We start from the raw sequence: 23,070 nt of genomic DNA on the forward strand, positions 1-23,070 counted from the left end.
TAATTATATGTACCATCATTTATTTATCCATTCTAGTGTAGATGGACATTTGAGTTGTTGCCAGGTTTTGAATGTTACGAATAGTGCTGCTCTGAATATTTTAGGAGATGTCATTTGGTCTTAGTGCATATAAATTTTTGGCTTAAATTGACATTGTTAGTTTTCCAAAGAGAAAATTTTCAAATTTTATTGCCACAATTGCATTATATGGAAGTTCCAGTTGCTCTATAGCCTTACAAACACTTGGCTTTATCTGTCTCTTTCATTTTAGCCAGTCAGTGTAGTTGTGTCCCAATGTGGTTTTAATTTTTATTTTCCTGATGAGGTTGAGCAAATTTTCATCTATCTGTTAGCTGTTTGGATATTATCTTTGGTAGAATACCTATTCAAACCTTCTGTCCATTTTTCTAGTGGGTTGCCTACCTATTTCTTAAAGATTTTTAGCATTCTGTACATAGTCTAGGTTTGAGTTCTTTGATGACTATACATAGTATCAGTATTTTCTTTTACTCTGGCAATTGCTTTTCACTCTTAATTGCATCTTTTGATTAACAAGCGTTCCTAATTTTAATGTATTACAATTTATCCATTATTTCTTTTGAGGGTAGCACTTTTTCCAGTCTGTTCAGGAAATCACTGACAACCTCAAGTCATGCAGATATTCTTCTATATTTTCTATAGGTTTTTTTTTTTTTGGTATAGACATCTGTTTAAAAACAATTACCTAAGTGATTCTGATGCAAACAGTTCACAAATCATGTTTTGCAAAACCTTGCAATTTTCTGTTCTAAACCTCACATATCCTTTAAAAGCTGCTCACCTTCTCCCCCAGGCCAGGGTCACCATCCTGGATTTCTTCAAGGCAAGCTCACTTCAAAGTCCCTCATTGTCAAGCCACAGTCTCTCTTTTTTTTAAATGAAAATTTTTTTTTTTTTTTTTGTAGAGACAGTGTCTTGAAATGTTGCCCAGGCTGGTCTTAAACTCCTGGCCCCAAGCAGCCCTCCAGCTTCCACCTCCCAAAGTGCTGGGGTTATAGGCATGAGCTACTGCACCCAGCCAATTGTCTCTTCTCATGGAATTCCACAACAGGAACACACTCTCAAACTCGCCAGGGCCAGATGTAAATGAGTGACTGGACGGAGTGGGGACCACTGTGGCTAGAGAACAAATACCCTGCAGAGGGTCAACGACCACGCAGCCTCAGCTAACTGTGTGGCCCTGGGCTATAGATCTTGCACATTTCAAAGCAAACCTAAGCATCTGAGTTACGTAAAATATTCTGATTTCTAAATGATGTCCAGTGATTCAAACTAAAAATTTACTGTGTGGGCCAAAAGAAAATAAAAAAAGCTGTTTGTGGGTTTGCTACAGCCTATGGTCAAACTTTGTCCTAGGGTAGGGAAGCAGGCTGTCACTCGAAGTGTGGTCCCAGTGGCATGAGCATCACCTGGGAACACATTAGACGTGCAGAACCTCAGCTTTCAACTACTGAGGCAAAATCTGTATTTTATCAATATCCCCAGGTGATTAATACGCACACTGAAGTTTTGAGAAGCACCTATTTAAGACCTGTGGTTCTCAACACTGGCTCAAATTGGAATCATTTGGGGAATTAAAAAACATACCTATGGCTACAGTATGGACCCCCAAAATCAGAATCTCTGGGGATGAAACAGGAATTTTAAAAAGCAACCTAGGTAATTCAAATAGGCAGCCAGGGTTCAGAAGCACTAATTTAGATCAACCCTTCGTTTATAAATGGGGAAAGTGAAATCTCAAAAAGTGGGCAGGTGAAGTGTGTTGGCCAAGGTCATGTCACTCCTCCATGGGAGGATTTGATTAGTGCCCATTCTCATATCATGATTCCCAGGCCAGTACCTTTTGGCTGCAGTTGCTTTTGGTTCCTGGGGGCAGAACTACAAAATGATCCTGTTCCACTATAGCTCATTACCTCCGGCTTTCCAGCTAAGCTGCTTAGCTTTCAGCACTGAACAGCTAACAAGATTTGCTGGATGAAGAGCTGTGAGCTGGTGGGCCCCTCCTGCCTATTCAAGCTGAAATCTATTTCATTCTTCTTGTACCTCACTCAAAACAGTGCTAACTGCTCTTGCTGTGAAGACAAGGAAGGTCCTCAACATGGGTGTCAAAATCCCCCTGCATAGGCACAGAATGGAGACGCAGGCTCTTGGCAGCAATATGAGAATTCAGGTTCAGTATTAAGCGGCAGTGAGCATGACTGCTCCAACCCTCTTGCACTCCTGGGCTGTGTCTTCAGAAGCACTGATCCGGAACGCAAACCTTGTAGGTTTGCTTGACTGTGACCCACAGTTTTACAGGAAACTGGGAGGGTCAAACGAGCGACTCACAAGGAGCGGTTGAGCCAAGATCCCAAACCTTCTTTCCAGAACCAGGACATGCTTACAATATTCTGACCCCATGGTATAGTTCTTAAGCAACTTCATGGAAAAAAGGGACAGAATCCAGCGACCAAAATTAATGTGTTAAGGATTCGAGTTCCCTTGTTGTATTTTGAGGATGCCATAAAGGAGGCCACATTCTATATCAGTACTGTGACATTTCCTCTGTATCTATTTCTTTATGATTCACAGCTGCACTGTCTTCTGTCTTTTCCACACTCTGCCATCAAAGTAACCTTCTCCCCAGTGCTAGCCTGTGTCCTGACCTTCTTTCTTCTTTTCACTCCACTTCTACAGCTGCAAAGACAAGAACTTTTCAGAGAGCTGGGAGGAGATTGGTCCCCAGTAGGACCTTATTTAGAGGGTAGACAGAAGGACAGCTGGGGACAATCACATATTTTAGGGACATTACAGCCATGCCCCAGTCATCTCCCTAGTGGTGCCAGTCTCTGTTTCTGCTCCAAGTTTTCCATTATCCACCCATGGACCCTAAGCCTTGCTATAGTCTGACCCGTGCTGACCTGTGTAGGCTCAATGTATACTGAATACCTTCGGTATACTAAGCCATGGGACCAGGTTTGACTTGTGTGTGCGAATCTGCTTTTTTAATAAGATGGGGACACCAGCCTGCTGCAGGATTGAGATAGCATGCATGGCAGTTCTTTGATAACAGCTGAGTACAAAATAATTGTAAGGCAATGGCGATAACTATTAGAATTCTTCCATGCCACCAATCCTGGAAAAAAAATTGTCACTTCACAAAAACTTGTAGCCCTTGCTTATAACTTGCTTACACTCTCATGAATGAATTTTCATTTTATCTTTTCTAGGTAAAGAAACTCCTTCCAAGGATCCAACTACATCGAGTGAGTGTATATGCTCATCTGAATACCAGGAAAAATGTTTCCTGCCACAGAACATGACTGCAGGTATCTAAATCCCAAAGACAAACTCTATTTCAAAAAATACTCTCCATGTAGAATATTTCAGTAACCTCCTTATCTCTCCCATCTACAGACTCCATCTCTCTTACCCCTTCCAGGAGCTGCCACGAAATGCATCTTCGTAAGCTTGACTGTAGCTACAATATTCACTTGCTCACAAATACTCCATTGCACTCCATTGTCTACGAGATTATTTCAAGCCTTCTCAGTCTGGCACTCAAATCCCTTCACAATCTGGCACATATCAGGAGTTCCATACATATTTGCTGTGTTAAGGAAAGTATGTCATAAATTAGATTTTCAGGTACTGGGGGACAGGGTAATTTTTGTTCATACATAATTGGTACTCAGAAAATGATAAGTAAGTATATATGAATTATTGAAAGAATATGTGGTGGTCACATCTATATTCTATATAATACCTAACACAGTACCTTATTGTAGTATTGAATAAACATTTATTAAATAAATAAATAAGCAAATGAAGGGTTGAATACGTGGGGTGAGATTGGCTGAGCAGAAGGGCATCTACATGAAACTTTCAGAAGCAGAAAAAGATTTTAAAATTAATGTGAAAAAAATCTTATTCCTAAAACCTGCCTCTCACGAAGTCCCCTTTGAGAGACCTTGATGAAGTCCATAAAGAGGAAATTGTCATTGGAGAAAGCTATGCCTGGGCTGCACCCTGGACCGGAAACTCTGAGGACAAACCTATAGCAGAGTTGGATTCTGTTGTACAAAGGAGGTGGCTATTGATTTGAGGGCAGATCGTGTGCCCAGCGATCCTGCCATGTTCTTCTCATACTCACGTGTTCACCTTGAGGTGGAGACACAAAGACCCCCATTTAGGAGGCGGGAAACGGTCTCAGAAGGGGAAATGACTTCACGGCCACACGGTTAATATGTGCTGACGAAGGTCCTTATTCACTTATTCATGACCATGATGCTCCTTTGTCCTCCAAAAATATACCTCGCCCTGGAATACAAAATAGAGATTTGTGAAAAAGATTTACATTATGAATATTTTAAAGACTATAAATCATATACTAGATATTGTATAAATGTCATACCAGGTTCTTTCTTTTCCCAATTTCAAATTCAAAACTGTCAAACTCCTTGGGTGGCAATGAGAAGAACCCTGCCCTTGGTTTCTGCCTTTTGTATCAAGGTGCTTATCTGTCTGTCAGGTTGGGCCACCCCTGAAAAAACCTGAATTACCATCTGCTGTTTCACGAACTCGGCGGAGTCAGCATTTTGCCTTATCAATGCATGAAGGCCAATGAACAAAGAGTATCTGTAGATGAAACTGAGCAGACCTCGGGCTGAGCTTGTCCGTCCTTCAGCGGTTTCCACCCCGCTGATGTTTCTAGGAAGGTCACGGAGTGAGGAGGGGAGACTCGGCTCCCGCTGCCAACTGCTCCTTTATGCAGAACAGTCGCAGACAGAATCAATCAGACGCATCATCGTGATTACAGGGCAGGCTTCCAGAAGGATTAAAATGTGACCCAGTATACTTTGCACTAAAACTGGAGTGAACTGGATTTACTCCCCACTCAGCGATGCAGAGCACTGTGGGATCCCACCGTGGGCACAGGTGTCCTGCTCTGAGTATCGGTTCTCGCTGTTTGAGAACTCAAAAGCAGTTGGCTTATTTAAGCCCAGGTCTTTTGAGATTCATATATATGGCAAGGAGGGGCACACTGAAGGGGCTATCCGTCAGCAGGGGCTATTCCAAGAGAGATTCCAGAGGGGAGTCTGGATCAGGTTTTAGACAGATGCGAGAGACGGGATTTGGAGGAAAGAACCAAATGAGGGCAGTAATTGCTGGAGTGGGGGAGGGGGGAACTGCTAATGCTTAATGTGTTTATTGAACATTTACTATGTACCAGGCACTGAGAAAATATGTTTATATGCACAGCGTCATTTAGTAAGCCCCTTAGAACCCCTATGGGTTTTGCTAATGGAGAAAGTCAAGCGTAGAGAGGCAATTAACTGTTCAGGTGGCACAATTATTGAGTGGTAGAGTGAAGCCTTAAGCCCGCGTCTGTGTGACTCCTCCCTGGGCGTTGTCTTTACGCTGGGCCTCCTCCTAGTGATCAGCGTGCTGTGAGGCTACCGGATGGAGGGCTGGACAGGGGTTGCTGAAAATGGAGGGGTTGCATGAAATCGGAACACAGATCAGGGAGGAACTTAGTGGAACAAACATCCACTCGAAATTCACATCAAAGTGAAGTCATTTGTGGATGTCATAAAGGAGTTGGCCTGCAGCCACAGCATTGTCAGGACTTCTGGGTTAAGGACAGGCCTTTTAAAGGTAGGAGCTCAGGGCTGCCTTGAGCATGATACGGACTGTCTCTAATGTGCTCAGGCACTTGTAAGGTCCTGGCAAGTTGGAGCTGGAACAGAGACCTCTGCGATTGTCGAGTCCAGTGCCTTTTGGTTTATTGTGTTGGATGATTCTTAACAGGTTGCTACTTACTATCTAAAGAAGACACATTGCAAAGTGCAATTATAAGATAAACCTCCTCAGTGTGGCCTTTCTTGACAACACTATCCAAAGTCATACCCACCCCCTAGCTACTTCATCCTTCTGTCTCTTAACCCTCTTGAGTTTTTTTTTAACAGCACTTTTCTCCATCCAAAACTATTGCATTTATGGAATTACTTGCCAAGTAGAATACAAGCTCCATGAGAACAGGGACCATGTCTGTCTTGTTCTCTGCTGTAACCTCGGCACCTAAAACAGCTGCTGGCTCATGGGAGCCTCTCAATAAGTCTTTGTTAAGTGAACGTGCATTTTGAAGAACTTCAAGATAGATTTTAATACACTAAGTACCCTGCCAAACAGTAATAAATGCAGTATCAGAAACAAACTGGTTAGAGAAAATGTATGTGGGTTTGTATAATTCATAAAATATGTCTATTACATATTATAAATTTAATATGTAGATACATTTACTTAAATACGGGTAAAGTAGTATTCATTCAGAACTTGCACAAATCATCCGCAAGAAGCAATAAATGTGCTGGCTGGTTCTGTGTCAGTGCCAGGCAGTGCAGGAATAAACCCAGCACGAGGCAGAAAGAACCAATGTGAGCATCACCTGAGATTCCAGAGCCATCCCGGGCGTCAGTATTCCCCTCCCCATTACCTCTGGGGAAAACGGTTTAAAGGGGCATTCAGAGGAATGTTACTCTAATCTCTAATTAGTGAGGACACCAATTTTGGGTTTAGGTGAACATGTAGGGGGAACATTGGAGATTTAACTAATTCTTTGTTTGTTTGTTTGTTTTTTGAGGAGAAGGAAAGAGGAGTTTATTAATTCGCTGGCAGAGGAGACTGGCACGCTCCCGTATCAAAGTAATGGTGTCCTCTCTTCCTTTTTATTGCATTTCCAGCCTGATCCTTCTCCCTCTGTTCTCTTTGAGATCTGACGCTCTCTTTCTGCGTGAAGAGCCGCTCCAGGAGGTGTGTAAATGGACCCTTGCACGAAGCAGCCCGGAGGCGCCTCTGGGCGCTGGAGAATGAGGACCAGGAGGTGCGAGCACTGTTTAAGGTGAGCGCTGGAAGCTGGAAGCAGTCTGGGTGCGGGGCTTGTGTCCCTCTCTAGCACCTAAGACAGCGCCTGGGACAAAGTGGCCCCTCAAGAAAACATCTGCCTGCCAAACAGACTAACTGAATGAATGATTATATACACACTCTCTGCTTAGCAGGAAGGGGCAGCAACTCCGAATGGGGCAACCTGGAGTTGCTGAGTCAGAGAAGAGTTGGTTTTAAATCTGCTACTATTAGTTGCATGACCTTCGGGGAGTTACTTAACCTCTGCAGAATGGAAATCATTATAGCACTACTTCATCATGTATACTTTTTTCCTGATGGGATGATTTTGAATTTTATTTTATTTTTTACTGGGATGGAATATATATAACATAAAATGTTAATCGTTTTTAAAGTGTACGATTCACTGTGGCATTAAGTACATTCACAGCTTATTCATCCCCAGAACTTTTTCATCACTGCAAACTTAAACTCTCCCCATTAAACCAGAACTCTCCATTATCCCCTTTCCCCTGCCTCTGGTAACCACTAAATATATTTTTTTAAAGTACCAAAATTGTCAATCAAAAAGCAATGACTATAAATGTTAGGATGAGAGGAAGAAAAGACAATAAAGTAGATAAACCAATTCCTCATTTTTCCTAGTGGGTAGATGATATCTTCAACTGTAAAACCCAGGAAGAAGGGTGAGATCAAATTATTTACAATTTAGGAGGTACTCACTAGCAGGATTAAAACCACGAATGGATAAAAGTTGTTGCAACTAGAGGTAGAGGAAGGAGAATATTGCTTTACATATGCTCTAGTTATTTTTACAGCCTCTGCATTAATCTGGTACAAATTCAAAGACGAAAAGTACTCTAAATGTCATGCAGCAAAAAAGATAATGTCTGGCTTTTCAGGAGGAGAAAATGAGATAGTATCTGCAGAAAGCTTGGCATGGTGTTTGGCGTGGTATGTCCTCCATAAATAGTAGCTAAGGGTTTTTAAGTTTTATTTTATTAATCTCTGGAATTCAGGATCTTGGAGATATTGGCTGCTAATTGCTACCATAGATTTTCCTTTGTTTAGCGTGGCATCGCTCTTAACTGGAAGCATTTATTTTCTTTCTTGGAGTTGCATAAAATAATGGCACATTTTATAATCAATGGCATCTTAGGTTGCTTGCAAGAGCTGGCCTCCTGGGCTGAGGCTTGAGATGGGCAAGCTTGTGGGCTGAAGCTGAGGCCTGGAGTCAGCTGGATCCGAGATCTAATCAACTACTCTTTTTTTTTTTTTTTTTTTATTTCAACATATTATGGGGGTACAGATGTTTAGGTTACGTATGTTGCCCTTGCCCCCCTCACCCAAGTCCGAGTTTCAAATATGTCCATCCTTCGGGTGGTGCGCATTGCACTCTTTGTGTATGCAAATACCCGTCCCCTCCTTCCTCCTTCCCCCTCCCCCCTGCCCCCTGCCCAGGTGCCATTGGGCCAGTTAGTTAACCTCTCTGTGCCTTGACTTCCTTGAATACGAAACAGGGATAAAGCATTTTTCATTAGATCTAAGATGCCATTGATTATAAAATGTGCCGTTATTTTATGCAACTCCGAGAAAGAAAACAAATGCTGCCAGTTAAGAGTGATGCCGCACCTCCTCATCTTGTATTTCAGAGGTGGTCAAGTGGGATAAAAGCACATCTTAGAAGGGATTAGATACTGTCGTTGCATTCTCTTCATAGGGCTGTTGTGGGAGTTAGATGAGGTATTGTTCATAAAGCTCTTGGTGCAGCGCCTGGCACGTAATAAATTCTCTGTAAATCAATTTCACCTGGCACCCACCCCTTCCCTGATTATGGGATCTGTATCCGCCAAGGATCTGGGGCCTCCTGGGATCTGGGGTGGTGGAACCTCAGAGTTCCGACTTTGCTGAACCAGGGGCTCTTCCTTCGGATTCTTATACCCACTTCTCCTTCCCCTAAGTTTCCCTCCTGATACCACTTGGGAAGTTGGTGTTGATGGCAGGACCTGGCCTGGGGGAGGGATGTTCTCACCGTCTCTAGTTATAGTCGACTCCAGGGGCTTGGACAAGCAACAGAGATTTAGGGGAAAACCAGTTTGGCAGTGATTCAGGCCTGTTTTTTCAGGTATTAGAAAAATTAAAAGAGGCTTTCAGGCCTCCTCTTGCTCTGCTTGCGAGCATGTAAATCAGAACGCCTTTCTGGAGGGCAGCAGGGTGCCTGCATTTTAGGATTGGAAATGTGCACGCTTGTGTTCCCAACGGTACTTCTTAAAATCACTTTTGTCAAAACAATTAAGGATGTGCACAAAGGATGTTTATTGCAGTGCCATTTAGGATGCTAAAAAGTATAAAACTGTCCAAATGTGAAACCATAAGGAAATAAGAATCAATTATGTTGAGTGCAAAAATGGCAAAGGCAACCATTAAAAATAATGTAGACTACTTAATGATACAGGAGACTGTTCATAAAATATTTTTTTAGCAACAAAAGATTGTAAAATAACTTATGTAATATGATTCTATTTATGTAAAATAGTTCTATGGAAACTTATGTAGCTAAAAAGATTCCAAGTTAATACATGAAGGTGTTAACATTGGTGATGTCTAGGAGGATGGATTTGGGATGATTTTTTATTTTTATGTGCTTTGGTTTTTCTGTTTGTCAGCTTTATAAAAATAATCATTAGACACAGATTCACAATCAAATTTGCTTCCAAGATGCCTTCTATGAATCATCCTCTACTCTCCCCCACACACTTTTTGCCCCCACAAAAAGTAGCATTCTCTGTACGTAGTTCCGCACCCTGGCTTCTTTTGTCGCTGTAGTTGTACAGCAGTGTTATATTTGGAGCCTGTATCCACACAAAGAACTTCTGCCTTCTTTTTTGTGGCTGTATAATACCATAATATTTCACTGTATGGATAAATTGCCCTCCCTTTTACCCAGTCTCCTGTCGATGAATATTCAAGTTGTTCCCATCTGCGTGTGTGTGTGTGTGTGTGTGTGTGTGTGTATGTGTGTGCGTGCTCATGTAAAAATCAATGCCACAATCAAGAAGCTCCTACAAAGCATTTGGTGCATATATGGGCTTGCCAAGGGGACACTTCTGTCATCCTAGGGTGACTTGTTGTTCTCTTTGCTCAGGACCTCTCCGCAAGGCTGGTCAGTATACAGTCCCAGAGGGCCCAGTTCCTCATCACCTTCAAGACCATGGAGGAAATCTGGAAGTTCTCCACCTACCTTAATTTAGGTATGAGACAAAGCAGGTGGGTGGAGGAGGATCTACTTCACAGTTAGCCAGTTGGTAGGGCTTGACATTAAGGAATTGCTCTGGCTCTGATAATTAAAAAAGATAGAGCCCTAAGATTAATGGTTAACGTCTGGAATATCACACACTGCCTGAAACTAAGTCTAAAGCAAATATTAACTCTTACTCTAAAATGCCCTATAAAGAAGTTCGCTTCTTTGCGTCCAGGGAAATCTTTCTTTATTAGATAACTAATCACTTGGCAAACAGTTATTGGCTCTCTACTAAATTCAAAGTATTGAGATAGATGTGAAATTGATTTTTTTAAAACAGGGAACTAATCTTGAGTGAGATCAAAGTAGCTGCTTGAAATAGTAAAGTTCTAGATGCTTTATCCCATGTATTTGGAAAAGAGTCAAAGAAAGAGATGAGATTATCTGCTTATAGCAGCCTTGGGAGGCAATGTTTTCTAGAAGGTAAAGAAGGACATTGGGGCACAGCACCAGCACCATGGGGGTGGGAAATGGCTCACCTGCCTTTCCAGAGAGAAGATCTGCTGATAGGGCGGTTACAGTTGCAAAGCAAAGCCAAGCAAAGCAAGAGGCCACCTGATTGGATGCTGGTTTTACGTCTCCCAGAAAATGCTGGATTCCATGTACGGTACTCAGGGAGAGATACTGTGCATCTCTGCATATCTCCTTCTGGACCATTAGAGATCCTCACTATTCAAACTCTGCTCCATGGACCAGTTGCATGGGCTTTATATAGGCCCTGCTATAACGGTAGAATCTCAAGCCCTACCCCAAACCTACTGAATCAATATCTATATTTTAGTAAGATCCCCAGGTGATTTGTGTGCACATTAAAGTTCAAGAATTGCAATTATAGAAGATACACAAGTGTTAAGTCAGCACAACGGACAGTCAGAATGGAAAGAGACAGGTTTTTGCATCGTAAGAAAAAGAGGAAGCCTCAAAAGAAGAAACATTTTAATACAAACAATTCATATTTATAGGCATGTTTAAAACACTATACATAATTATTATAAGTATACAATTTACATGGTTTTTAGTCTGCTTTTAACAGGAAAGAGCTTACTAGCATTGCAGAAGGGGCAGGGGCAGAGTGTGTGTTGATATGTGGAAGCCAGTCCTGACTCCTTCGTGGGCCCTGGAGCCCCTCTCAGCCACTGAGTCATCAGGAGCACAGGAATTTGAACCTCAGGTCAGGGGGACTTGAGGGGATACTACGAACCCCCAGAGTCAACCCGGTTAACTTGGAGACCTCCATGGATGTATTAGGACAAGGCAGTTGGGTTTGGTCATCTCATGCATTTATGGAGACCCACAATAGGTTGAAAATGGTAAATATCATTTAAAAGCGACTTATATCTCCCAACAGATGCTGAGAAGAATGAATTCATTCTAGAAAATATCTAGCTACCCCTCTTATGCTATTCTACTTGCAGTTAAATGGCAGGTGGGGAATCTGTTCCTCCTGGGTTCAGGGGGGAGCTTGCTCACCTCTTCCGTGCTCAGCTAATGGCAGGGATCATTTTGCTCAGGAATCTTGTTGGCTTGACTTCCTAGGCTACGTGTCCACGTGTCTGGAGCATCTCCTCTTCGACCACAAGTACTGGCTCAACTGCAGATTGGTGGAGGACACAGAGATCCAAGTGTCCGTGGATGATAAACACCTGGAAACAATTCACCTGGGACTCCTGATACAGGAAGGTGAGTGGGTGTGGGGCTGGGGCTGGGGTCTTATCTGGATATTTGCTATCCAAGGCCCTGAAATAAGTAGGACATAAAGGGAGGCAAAGGTCATTCAAACATGAAATTGTCACCAGTGAACCCACCTATTATAATAGTACTCTGAACATTCCAACTAATTCAACACTGACACCACATGAACAGCTGTGTGGGTCAGTCTCACTGAGTGATGTTACAACTGCTTGGGGAGCTTTACAAAGATGCCCATGCCAGATGCCCATGCCAGTTAATGCCTAAGTTCATTAATTCTCCAGGGGTGGGGGCCCAAGCATTGGCACGGTCTGGAAAGTTTCCCACGTAATTCTAATATGTATCTAAGATTGAGAAACACTTCTCTAAACATGTGATATAATTTGATTGTAAAATAAACATGCAAATCTTGCAAAACTTGAAATATTTCATGAAATCGAGGAAAGTGATGTTGAGGAACCCCTTTGAACACCCCCTGATCTGTTTACAAGTGAGGATCCCATCAAGGTCACCACCCACCAGTTAACAACCGAAGTGGACAAGCCTGATGACATAACAGACACATTGAAAGAGCAAGATTTGAATATGATATTTTTGCAAAAATGATTATGATTGCATGGCACGAATCATGTATGAAGACAAGAATTTCATATTGTGCTATTATGAAACTTTATTGGAATAATGACATTCACCCAAATCAATTTATTTTCCATTGGTTCTAAGATTAAGCATGAAGTTGCAATTATAAATGAAACTCTGTGAAACATAAACATATTTTTGTAACTTTTTATTTCATCTCTTTCTCAAGGTAAAGTCCCAATTAAGCCTTATTCTCACAAATTACTCAGAAATTTTGGTGTCTGTTCTAAGAAAATTCCCTTTCAGTGGCTTTATTCTTTGTACCAGTTTTCCTGGGATCCCAAGGACCTCTTGCGGTGCCTGCCCTGGACTGCCCCCTTACTCCCGGGAAGAACAGTATTCGGGCTCTGGATAGACACGTTGCGTTGTGTGATAATCCCTTTTCACTTCCTGCCGCTCCTCAGAAAGCCGCTGCTTTTCTCATCACCTGCAGGCCAGTTCTTCTGCAGAGCCACGTTCTCCGTGGCTCAGCCACCTGAGAAGGAAGGAGAGTGTTTGGCCCTTTGCAAGGACGAGTTAATCTCGGTGAAGACAGCTGAAGGAGGGTCCGAGTGGGAAGGTGTGTCCTTGGTGACGGGCCAGCGGGGCCTGGTGCCGGTGTCAGCCTTGGAGCCCCTGCCTCTCCCTTTCCACCAGTGAGTAGCCACCTGTCTCCGGGGAGAGGGTCTCCGAGCAGACTGAGGTCCGCACAGAACAGAGCAGGCACGCTTTCATGTGGCGGCCACAGCGCGGGGGAGAGAACAGAATCTGGGTGGCCTTTTGTCTTTCTGTATTTTTTTTTTTTTTTTTTTTGACAGAGTCTCACTCTACTGCCCTGAGTAGAGTGCCGTGGCGTCAGCCTCGCTCACAGCAACCTCAAACTCCTGGGCTCAAGCGATCCTCCTGCCTCTGCCTCCCGAATAGCTGGGACTACAGGCATGCGCCACCATGCCTGGCTAATTATTTTTTTCTATATTTGTTTTTAAGTTGTCCATCTAATTTCTTTCTATTTTTTAGTAGAGACAGGGTCTCGCTCTTGCTTAGGCTGGTTTCGAACTCCTGAGCTCAAACAATCCTCCCGCCTCGGCCTCCCAGAATGCTAGGATTACAGGTGTGAGCCACCGTGCCCGGCCTGTATTTTTTTTTTTTAACAGTCAAGGTTTGCACAGTTTGACGAAATTGGAGATAACTCTAAATTTCAGATGGACAGTGTACCTAGGAGGAAATATACCACCTGTCCTCTAATGCACTGTTTCTTAATGAATAGACTGGGGACCAATTGTGTCAGCATCGCCATGGATTTTACTATAAATTTAGACTCCCTGGCCCTCCTCAGACTCTTTTAGGGTTAGGTCCAGGAATACGTTTTTTAAATAAGCGCCCTAGGGAATGTTTTTCACACTAAAGTTTAAGAAGGCCTGCTGGAAGACATTGCAAACTGCAAAATATAGTGTGACAATGAACACGATCCCAGGCTGTGGACGCCGGGCGTGGCTCTGGCAGAGAATCTGACCGTGTGAATGTAAAGGGACTGTTTGTTAGCTATTTAACTGACTAATTGCAGAGCCAGAAAACAGCACAGGTCTGCTGAACTTCTCTCCTTGTCACAGTGCTCGGTATAAAATTCCCAATAAATGTTTGCCATCATTAGGATATGAGAAATAACAATACTTACCATCCTCATCATCATTCTAACAGACTATTCTGTTCATTGCTGTAATTTTTTGAAATCCCTGTTTGCAAACCCAATGTTTCCATTGGCAGATGGTTCCTAAAGAATTATCCAGGAAGCTGTGGCCTTTCCAGGAAGAGGGATTGGACAGGCTCCTATCAGATCGGTACGGCTGAGTCGAAAACATAGTATTGTTAGGAAGATAATGTTGTCCTGCTTCCTAATTTTATCTGCAGGTTTGGACTCGGTTGATGTGAATTCCTGTCTCGCCTCTGCTACCGACTGCGTTTAAGGAAGCCAGTTTCTGTGTGTACGCGTGGGTTTCCCTGCTTGGGACATGAGAGGTCTCAGTCCAGGGCTGCAGACACGAATGTCTGCAGGGCAGGCAGGACGCACAGATGCGTGGAATGGCAGGGATGACAGGGATTTAAAGATATATGGGTGAAAAAAAAAAAAAAAGGCTGGTGTGGGCCAAATTAAATGTTTTGTGAGCCAAATATGGCCTGCAGGCTGCCGGTTTTCAATCTCTGGTCAAAACATTTTCTAATTTCCCTTAGAGTTTTGTGAAATTAACCTCGAATTTAGGAAGAGTAAGAATGCCTGGCACATAGTGGGCACTCAACAAATATTTGCCAAACAAATGAATGCAATATACTCACATGCACAGATAATTTAGGTAATCTCTATCTGTATGTGTGTATACACATACACATCTGTAAGTGCCGTGTGTATGCATCTACTGGATAATAAAGTCCAATATTTTTTAGGTATCTGTAACATACCTTCCTTTCATCTTCATCTTTAGAGTCCCCCTCACCTCCTGCCGCACATCTCTAGCACAGCTTTACAAGTTCTGAGCCCAAATAACACTTACAAACAGAAATAGCAGGAATTATGGAACCCAGACATCAGATCGAATTAATTATTGATGACAAACAAGTCTTTAGCTTTCTGAGGCAGTTCAGCCTTGTAGTTAGGAATGTGGGGCTTTGAAATCTGTTCTGGGTTCAAATTCTGACTCCACAGCTTAGGACCTGTGTGACCTTGGCCAATCCACCTGCCCTCACTCTGCCACATCTTCCTCATTCGTCAAACGATACCATAAAACCAGCTTCTACGTTGTCATGAGAACTAAACAAAGTGCCGTTTGTAAATCACTTAGCGCAGTTTCTTGCACATGGTAGATATTTAGCACGTGGTGGATCCTATTAACCCACAAATGGGAATTTCTGATCCTGAAGACACAGTCAATAGAAACTTGACAAAAATGTGAGAAAAAAAAAAACTAAGCCAGTAGCTTTCGCAGAGAAGTGAAAGCAAATTAGGAAACTAAGCACGTAAAAGCCATTCTTTGCAGCAGAGCAGGATTCGTGGAAAGAGGGGTTAACCGGCAGTCAGAATGGTTAAGTTCTTGACCCAGTTTGGCCACATATAAGCTCCTTAGGCAAATCACGTACCCTGCCTGTGCCTCCACTTTCTAATCTATGGCAAGGGGGCTTTGCTATCCCTGCCCTGTAGGGCTCTTGGGAAGATCTGAGAAAGTGAATCTAAATGTACTTTGTAAACTGGACACTTCAACACACAGAAAAAGGCCATTACTAGATCCTAGTTAGGCAACTTAGCAAACTGTATAGTTACCATAGCCCGGGAGGAGAGTCTTTCAGATCCTTCTGGGTCATCAGTAGCTTTTTTATTCCACCAACGATAATGAGGCTAACATTTACTGAGGGTTGACTAGGTACCAGGCATTGCGCACTTTATCTTTTTGATTCCCCCTAATATTTACAAGCATCAGGTATTCTTATTATCCCCATTTTACAATTGGGGAGACTGAGGGTCAGAGTGGCCCAAGGAGCTGGAAATTCATGTAGAGATCCTCTGGTATAATGATTTGCACAGGCTGGTCTATGGATTTGTGCCAACCGTGACACAGTGTTTACATAACAGTGGCAAAGTCAGACAAGCCAGGACAATGTCGTGAGCTTTCCACTTTTCCATAAGCTATGTTTGTTCAGTTTTAATGTGTAGCCAGCATTCTGAGAATATCTTTCTTGTGTTTGTTAAAACATCTTTCCTTTTATAAAACAATGGAAAGTGCATTGTAATTCTTTTTAAAAGGTCCTAGTTTGCCAAAATGAAAAGCCAATTGCGTTGTGTCATTTCTGCCAATTTTGTGTGTGTGTGTGTGTGTGTGTGTGTGTGTGTGAAACTTTACTGGCCCTTGAAATCCTAATGTCTGCGAAACCCTCATTTCACGTCCCATTGGAAGGTAGCAGAAGGCTCAGCCGTTCGTGCCGTATGTAGTCGACCTGTGTGCTCCTTCCCACAGGCAGAGGACGATGTAAGGCCTTGAAGGATCGTGAGTCGGGAGAAAAGGATGAACTGAGTTTCCGCCGGGGAGAAAGCATCGAGATCATCGGCTTTATCATACCTGGGCTCCAGTGGTTCATTGGAAAGTCGATGAGCTCGGGAGAAGTGGGCTTTGTTCCCACCAGGGACGTAGATCCCGATTCTTATTCCCCATTGTGAGTGTGACAGTGAGTATGTCATGGAGCTGGGCTGCCTTCCCCGGGGGTCCCTCCCTATTCTGAGCAGATCTTCAGGTGATCTCCAGGGGGGCCCTGGTAACACGGAGCCAGACGAGTACCTTTTGACAGCCAAGGCTGACACAGTGAGGGATGGGGGGGTGGTGATGAGCGTGTGGTCAGGGAATGGGTCAGTTCCGTTCATTGCAACTGATGGTCACTGCGGCCTTCCTCTGAGCAAGGAGAGGCACAACCCCGAGACACAGGGCCTGCTGTTAGGCACCGAGGGTGAAGTCTTGGTGCTTGGATCCTGCCTCTTACACCATCCAACCAAAGGGCCCCATCAAGGAAAGGACAGGCACAGAGAGCAACAGATTCCAACTCGGTGAGCGGACATTCCCCTTCCACGTGGGACTGGGGGGTTGGTCTCACGTAGGTCTTCCATCATTCAGCTTTCAAGCTAAAAGCTTAGTGTGTGAAGTCCACGTCGGCTAGGAGAGCAGAGTGCGTCCTTCACTCTTCACTGCCTGGAACCCAGAGGGCTTGCCCTGAGGAGCAGACCTATGGGCCTGGCCAACCAGCAGATGGCCAGCCTGTCCCACCCACGCTGTCATGGAGGGGCAGCGAGTGGGGATACTGCCAGTGTCCCTGAGATGGGCTTCCTGCACGGGGACAGGAAACGGTAGGAGCCTGTGAACTTAGAATGGTACTTGGCACAGCGAGTGTGTGTGATCAGTAGGCGTTAGCTCTTACTGTTCCTGTTCTTGTCATTGTTGTGCATGGTCATCTTTGAGAGGCAGTTTTAATAGGATATCGGGGGCAAGTGAATCAGATTTCATAAAAGACTTCTGCACCTTACACCTTGCCCCAAATGACAATAACTCAGTACCACCATATTAATTATCACATTTTAGCTGGCTTAGTGGTAAGGGGTACACTGTCACACTGAATAGCAGCATCCTCTGTGTCACATGAGGTGGCAGTACGACTTTCTCCTTATTTCCACAGTGTCATCTGCTGGCCTGCACCTGGTCAGCTGTGGGACCCAAAGCACCAGAGATTGCACATTTGGTACAGAAGGGGAAGATGAGCCAGGAAACAGGAAGGGGTCAAAGAAGAAGAGAGGAGAACTGGCCCCTTTTATACCCCTCAGAACACTCTCTAGATAATAGACATCCCTGAAACACAGCCATCAGGGGATAGATTTTGAGCTCGGAAGAATGACAGCCAAACAGCCTGGAGGTCTATGCGCTATTCCCTTGTCTGACCACTGGGGGGCACTCTTAGCCTGTGTTCGTTTGGTGTTGCGTTTCAAAGGTCTCAGCATTTGCTGAAGTCTCCATTCTCTTCCTGTAGGTTCTCTCCTTGTGCTCGTATATTACTCCCTAAAGTGTGTGTGTGTGTATATATTTAAATACGTAAGTTAAAAAATAAGTAATATTGATAAATTAATGTACTTAAACCAGCAAAAAGAACATAGGAGAAAAGCCAGTATTTTATAGTATTAAAATTTAAAAAATTATATTTTTGTTACATCCCTCTTTTATTCTTTATATTGTTTATCTGTGTCTGCCTTATAACTTAATTTCTTGTGGGCATCTATTTTTGTTGATGAGAATTTTGTTGTTAGTGTCATAGCCACCTCTTTGCAGGTAAGCAGTCTTTTTCTTACTGGTTGTCTTTTTTAAAGATTTTCTTTCTGTCATTGATGTATTACAATTGTACCATTATATGTCCAGATGTGATATATTCTATTATACTTTTATAGCAAATTGTCTACTTCCTTCTTCATAAAGTGTATCATTTAGTCATTATTTCAGTGGAGATTTGTGGGTTACAAATATTCTCAATCTTCAATATTTGTTTGTCTTAAATATACTTAAAATAGATTCTTGAATGATAATTTAGCTAGGTATAGAATAGTATCTTCAAAATGTGGAGGAAAAATAACTATTCATATAAAATTCCAAATCCATTTTTCCAGGGATTTGTCCAATTTATTAGTCTTTTCAGAGAATCAGTTTTTCTTTTGTTGACCATCTTTATTGTTTCTTTATTTTCTATCATAACATTTCATTAATTAGAGCATTTACCTTGATTATTTTCTTCTACTTTTTTGTTTTCATTTAATTAATTTATGTTCTTATCTTTTATATTTAAATCTTTTGTCCCATGAAATTGAACAGTTAAGTAATATATAATTGAACCTAGAAAGAAGGATTAAAAGAAATAGACAAATTTTAAGACCTATAACCTTAAACAAATGGACATTTTGTTAAAAATGATATTTTTATTTATTTTGCTCAGGACTTGGTGTGCTTTTGCAATCTGAAGACTCATGCCTTTCTTCAATTCTGGAAAATTCTCAGTCATTCTTCCTTTGAATATTGCTTCTCTCTCATTCTTTTTAGTCTCTCTTCTGGAATTCCTGTTAGAGGTATGTTGGACTTATTCTATCCTCAATCTCGCTCAATTAGTTCTTTTATATTTTTCATCTTTTTGTCACTCTAGGATACATTCCGGTTGATTTTCTCAACATGATCTTCAGTTTCACTAGTTCTCTCCTCTGCTATGACTAAACCTGCTGTTTAACCCATCCATGTAGTCTTTAATTTCCATGCTTTTATTTTTCATTTCTAGACTTCGTATTTTGCTATTTTTCACATGTGGTCATTTCCCCTCATGATGTTTCATCTTTTCATTGTAGCGTTTATTTATTCTTTTTATTTCATTGTTTTAACCATGTTTATTGTAAGTTATTCTTCAGATACCGTCATTTCTAGTTTTTGTAGTGTTAATTAACCAATTTGTGCATCTGCTGGTTCTCTTTGTGATTAGTTCTTTTTCTTGTGCAGTTCATAGTTTTTGTTATAGGAACTAATTTTCATCATTTTAAAAGGTGGACTTTGCATGAATCCTGGACTGAAGAAAACCTCCCTGCAGAGGAGGTTTTGCATTTGCTTTTCCTGGAATCTTAGGAACTCATGATCCAGGGCAGACTTTTCAATGTTAAGTTCATTGAAAGTGGTGTCTACACCGTGCAGTGCAAATTCAGATCCCACACCTCCCTGTGGCATAGGCCTAGCTGTTTGAGTTTTTCTTCCAGGGACTCCGAGGGATGGAGAGTGTGTTCTGGGCAGGTAGGAAGAAGTTTCCCAATCCCCTCTTTATGAGAGTTTCAGCCTTTTTAGACTCCAGGCTTTATGTGGGGAGCTTAATTCAGCTCCCTGCTTCACACAGATCCAAAATCACATCTCCTGCCCCAGGGGCGGGGGGGCATTATAAGGTCACGCCCAGCTCTGAGGGTCGACGTCCTAAATGAAACTTTCAGGGTCTTTAGACATCTGCTCTCACCTACCAACCTGAATTTGGTTTCTCCTTTTGTTTCTGGCTCCTAGAGATTTCCCTTTCTTTCTTTAAAGTGAAAGTATGTATTCAAGTATCCATCTTTGTTACATTTATCCAGGATTTTTCTGTGTGTGTTGGGGAGAGTAGCTCCCGTAGAGCACTTCAGCCTGCCAGATTGCCAGGAGCTTTGCCATATTCTTCTAACCCAGGTTTCATGTTTGGAAATCCCTCACGTAACCTGTCCAGCTTCCCAGATTCTCTCTAAATACCTGGAACTTGGACGGTAGCAGATGAGCTGTGAGGCCGTGGGCACGAAGGTAGAAGTCCTCCCGTTTCCGTCTCAGCGTTACCACTTTCTAGCTGCGCAATTCTGAGCATGTCCCTGAACCTTTCTGAACTGATTCTTTCATCTACAAACATGGATTTTTAAAATTCACCTCATAAGGTTGTTATGAAGAGTAAATGATGTAGTAAATTTAGGAACACTTTGTAAGATTTAAGAGTTCTACAAAAATGTGGGATCATCATGTTTTATTTTTTTTTAATCCCAACCGAATTTAGTTGTAGATTTCAGTTACGTGCTGTTTTGGGGCTGAGGCTTTCACGGTGCTGGGAAGAACCTGGAGATCAGGCCAGAGAGCTGGGGGCTCAGTAAATGTGGTGGGAAGAGCCCTGGGCCAGATGCCAGGACATGGCTCTAGTGCCACTTCAGCCACTAATTAGTGGTGTGACCTTGAGCAATTCATATAAGCTGCTAGTTTTCTCTTCTTTGGCTTTCAAACCGCATTTATCTGAACTTTGGGAACAAATGGTAAGTGGCCGACCACAGCACCCCCGTCCCATCCTGTCCCTGAACCCTGCTTTTAGAGAAGCTCTTCTTATGTCCTGCTATACCACTCCCTAAGCACTGACTTCATTTTGCTATGCCTCAGTTTATTTGCCTGTAAAAAGGGGATAAGAAGAGTGGAGCCTCACACAGCAATTGCATGGATTAACCGAGACAACAGTGTCTGATTCATCATAAACATCCCCAAAGTATTAGCTGTTATTAACTCTTGGGCTTCCAAGCCAATTTTGTTTTAAAAAATGGATTCTGACATAAAATCATCTCTGTTTAGATCTGAAATAATGTTCAGACGGATACTGGATTTTATCTATCTGAACTTCCAGTTTCCAAGGCATGCCTAGTTTCCAAATTATTTAATTCTATAACAAATCTTCGGTAAGCAAATTAGTTTTAACAATTAGTTTCTACAACAAGGTGAGTATAAAGAACTCTATTATTTATAATCATTTCTTCCCCCTGACCCTTCTTTTACCCACTTCCCATTCCTTAGCAATTTATTAATGTGACATAAACGTGTTCTATGTCATAGAATCACATCTCAACAATTGTGAAAGATTCCTTCTAACCATAGGCAAACTTTCTTCATTGTTCATCCAGATTATATCACCTATCCCTAACTTTTTCTTGAAATAATCTAGGGACAAAGAAACTTCTTTTAATGGTCTCTCTTCAACCCTTACATTTAGGGGAACGAATTCCTCTTTCTTCTATTAAAAATGGGCACCATGTGGTCCCAAAGAATGGGTCGAGGTTGAGAGAAGGGGCTTTGTTTTTCTTGGGAGATGAAGTTTTAAAGGAGGGGTGTCTTCACCCCCACTTCGATCTGCTTGGCAACCACCCTGCTTGGTTCTCCATGCATGAGGTGCTGGCAGCTCTCCTGCCTTGGCGGTGTAAGCACAGGGCGAGAGTGAGCTGAGGAGTCCAATTTCAACTGTGAGCAAATGGGTCGATGGCTTCTCGACGTCCTTCACTACCTCCTAGTGCAGAAAGAAGAACGGATTGAGTCCGAAACCTTGCACCGATCGGGCTTTACGTGTTTTGCAGAAGCAGGAACTCCGCCTTTCTCAGCGATGAGGAAAGATGCTATCTGTGGGCCCTGGGCAGCGACAGGAAGGCTGAGTGTGCCAGCTTTCTCCACACCCTCGCTCATACTGATATCACATCCGTCTACCGGCTCAGTGAGTGTTGTCCTCAAACCCCCTTGAGAGCTTGTCTCAGGCTCCTTGAGATTAAGAGAGTGTCCCTAACCAGGAATAAAAGACCTCTAAATTCTAATCCCACTCATGAATTTGGGGCCATGGCCACCATGCAGTTGATGACCTGGATCTTATTTCATGAGCAGCATTTCACTTTAGATTTCAGATAATTCTTGGGTTGCACGGGACACGTTGCCTAGAAACTATAAGATAGGATGAAATCAACTCACCTATACCAAGGGTAGGCAGCTGTATTGGGCCTTCCATCCTAATCTGGGGGAAGAAAACCTTCCTGAGTCATTGCTGAGGTCCCTCCTTCTAGGGCTGGAGTAGGTCCCCAGTGACAAAAGTGGGGTTATAGAACGTTACAGCTGGAAGGGCCCTAAGAGATGATTTCCCCCCTCACTTTACAGATTGGGAAACCAAGGCCCAAGTGAATTAGTGCCTGAGCTAGGATAAGAACTGCCCTCCCCTAACTGCGAGTCAAGGCAATCCGCATCACCACGCTGCCCCCGACATGAAACGTCACGGATCCTTGGGTGGGCGAGGGGTGCTCAGTGCTCAGCACAGTTTTCAGCTGTGTCTGAAGGAGTGAGTGAATGAATGAATGATACTCATTTCCTTCACTTTATTAAAGGCCCACTGCTCTGTGTCAGGAAGTACTTTCACTCACTGACGGTGGTTTGGGGAAGGCGTTTGATTTCTCCCATCTCTTCAGTGTGATGATGTTATATCTACTACTGTGTGGCCAGATTAGAGGGGCCATGTTTCATGGGTACAGCCAGAGACTGTGCAGAAAGAACCCTCAGGCCACCTCCTGAAAGAAGAGAGGGGAGTTGGAGGCTTTGTCCCTGCATAAGGGGCATTCGTGAGAGCACCTGCCCCAGGCATCGGCACCCAGCCCCAGCAGAGCTTTCTTGCCGCAGCAGATCACGCTGCTCCACGAGGCTGAG

The 23,070-nt window shown here is 42.9% G+C and overlaps 1 protein-coding gene across 2 annotated transcripts in view; it reads left to right on the plus strand.

Annotated features, from left to right (window-relative positions):
- The window catches only part of SH3TC2 (SH3 domain and tetratricopeptide repeats 2), a 56,898-nt gene that overhangs the window by 6,357 nt on the left and 27,471 nt on the right, over positions 1-23,070 (plus strand). The window contains exons 2-10 of one of the 2 annotated variants that reach the window (XM_012658257.1): positions 3,249-3,347; positions 6,792-6,919; positions 10,067-10,172; positions 10,376-10,377; positions 11,782-11,902; positions 12,984-13,185; positions 14,294-14,367; positions 16,531-16,726; positions 21,966-22,099. In XM_012658257.1, the coding sequence (XP_012513711.1) occupies positions 3,249-3,347; positions 6,792-6,919; positions 10,067-10,172; positions 10,376-10,377; positions 11,782-11,902; positions 12,984-13,185; positions 14,294-14,367; positions 16,531-16,726; positions 21,966-22,099 (1,062 nt within the window). Of the gene's footprint in view, positions 1-3,248; positions 3,348-6,791; positions 6,920-10,066; positions 10,173-10,375; positions 10,378-11,758; positions 11,903-12,983; positions 13,186-14,293; positions 14,368-16,530; positions 16,727-21,965; positions 22,100-23,070 lie in introns of both variants that reach the window. The other variant, XM_012658256.1, reaches the window with a different exon arrangement.

The sequence above is a fragment of the Propithecus coquereli genome, unplaced genomic scaffold, assembly GCF_000956105.1.
Source record: "Propithecus coquereli isolate 6110/MARCELLA unplaced genomic scaffold, Pcoq_1.0 Scaffold58, whole genome shotgun sequence".
Classification (NCBI taxonomy): domain Eukaryota; kingdom Metazoa; phylum Chordata; class Mammalia; order Primates; family Indriidae; genus Propithecus; species Propithecus coquereli.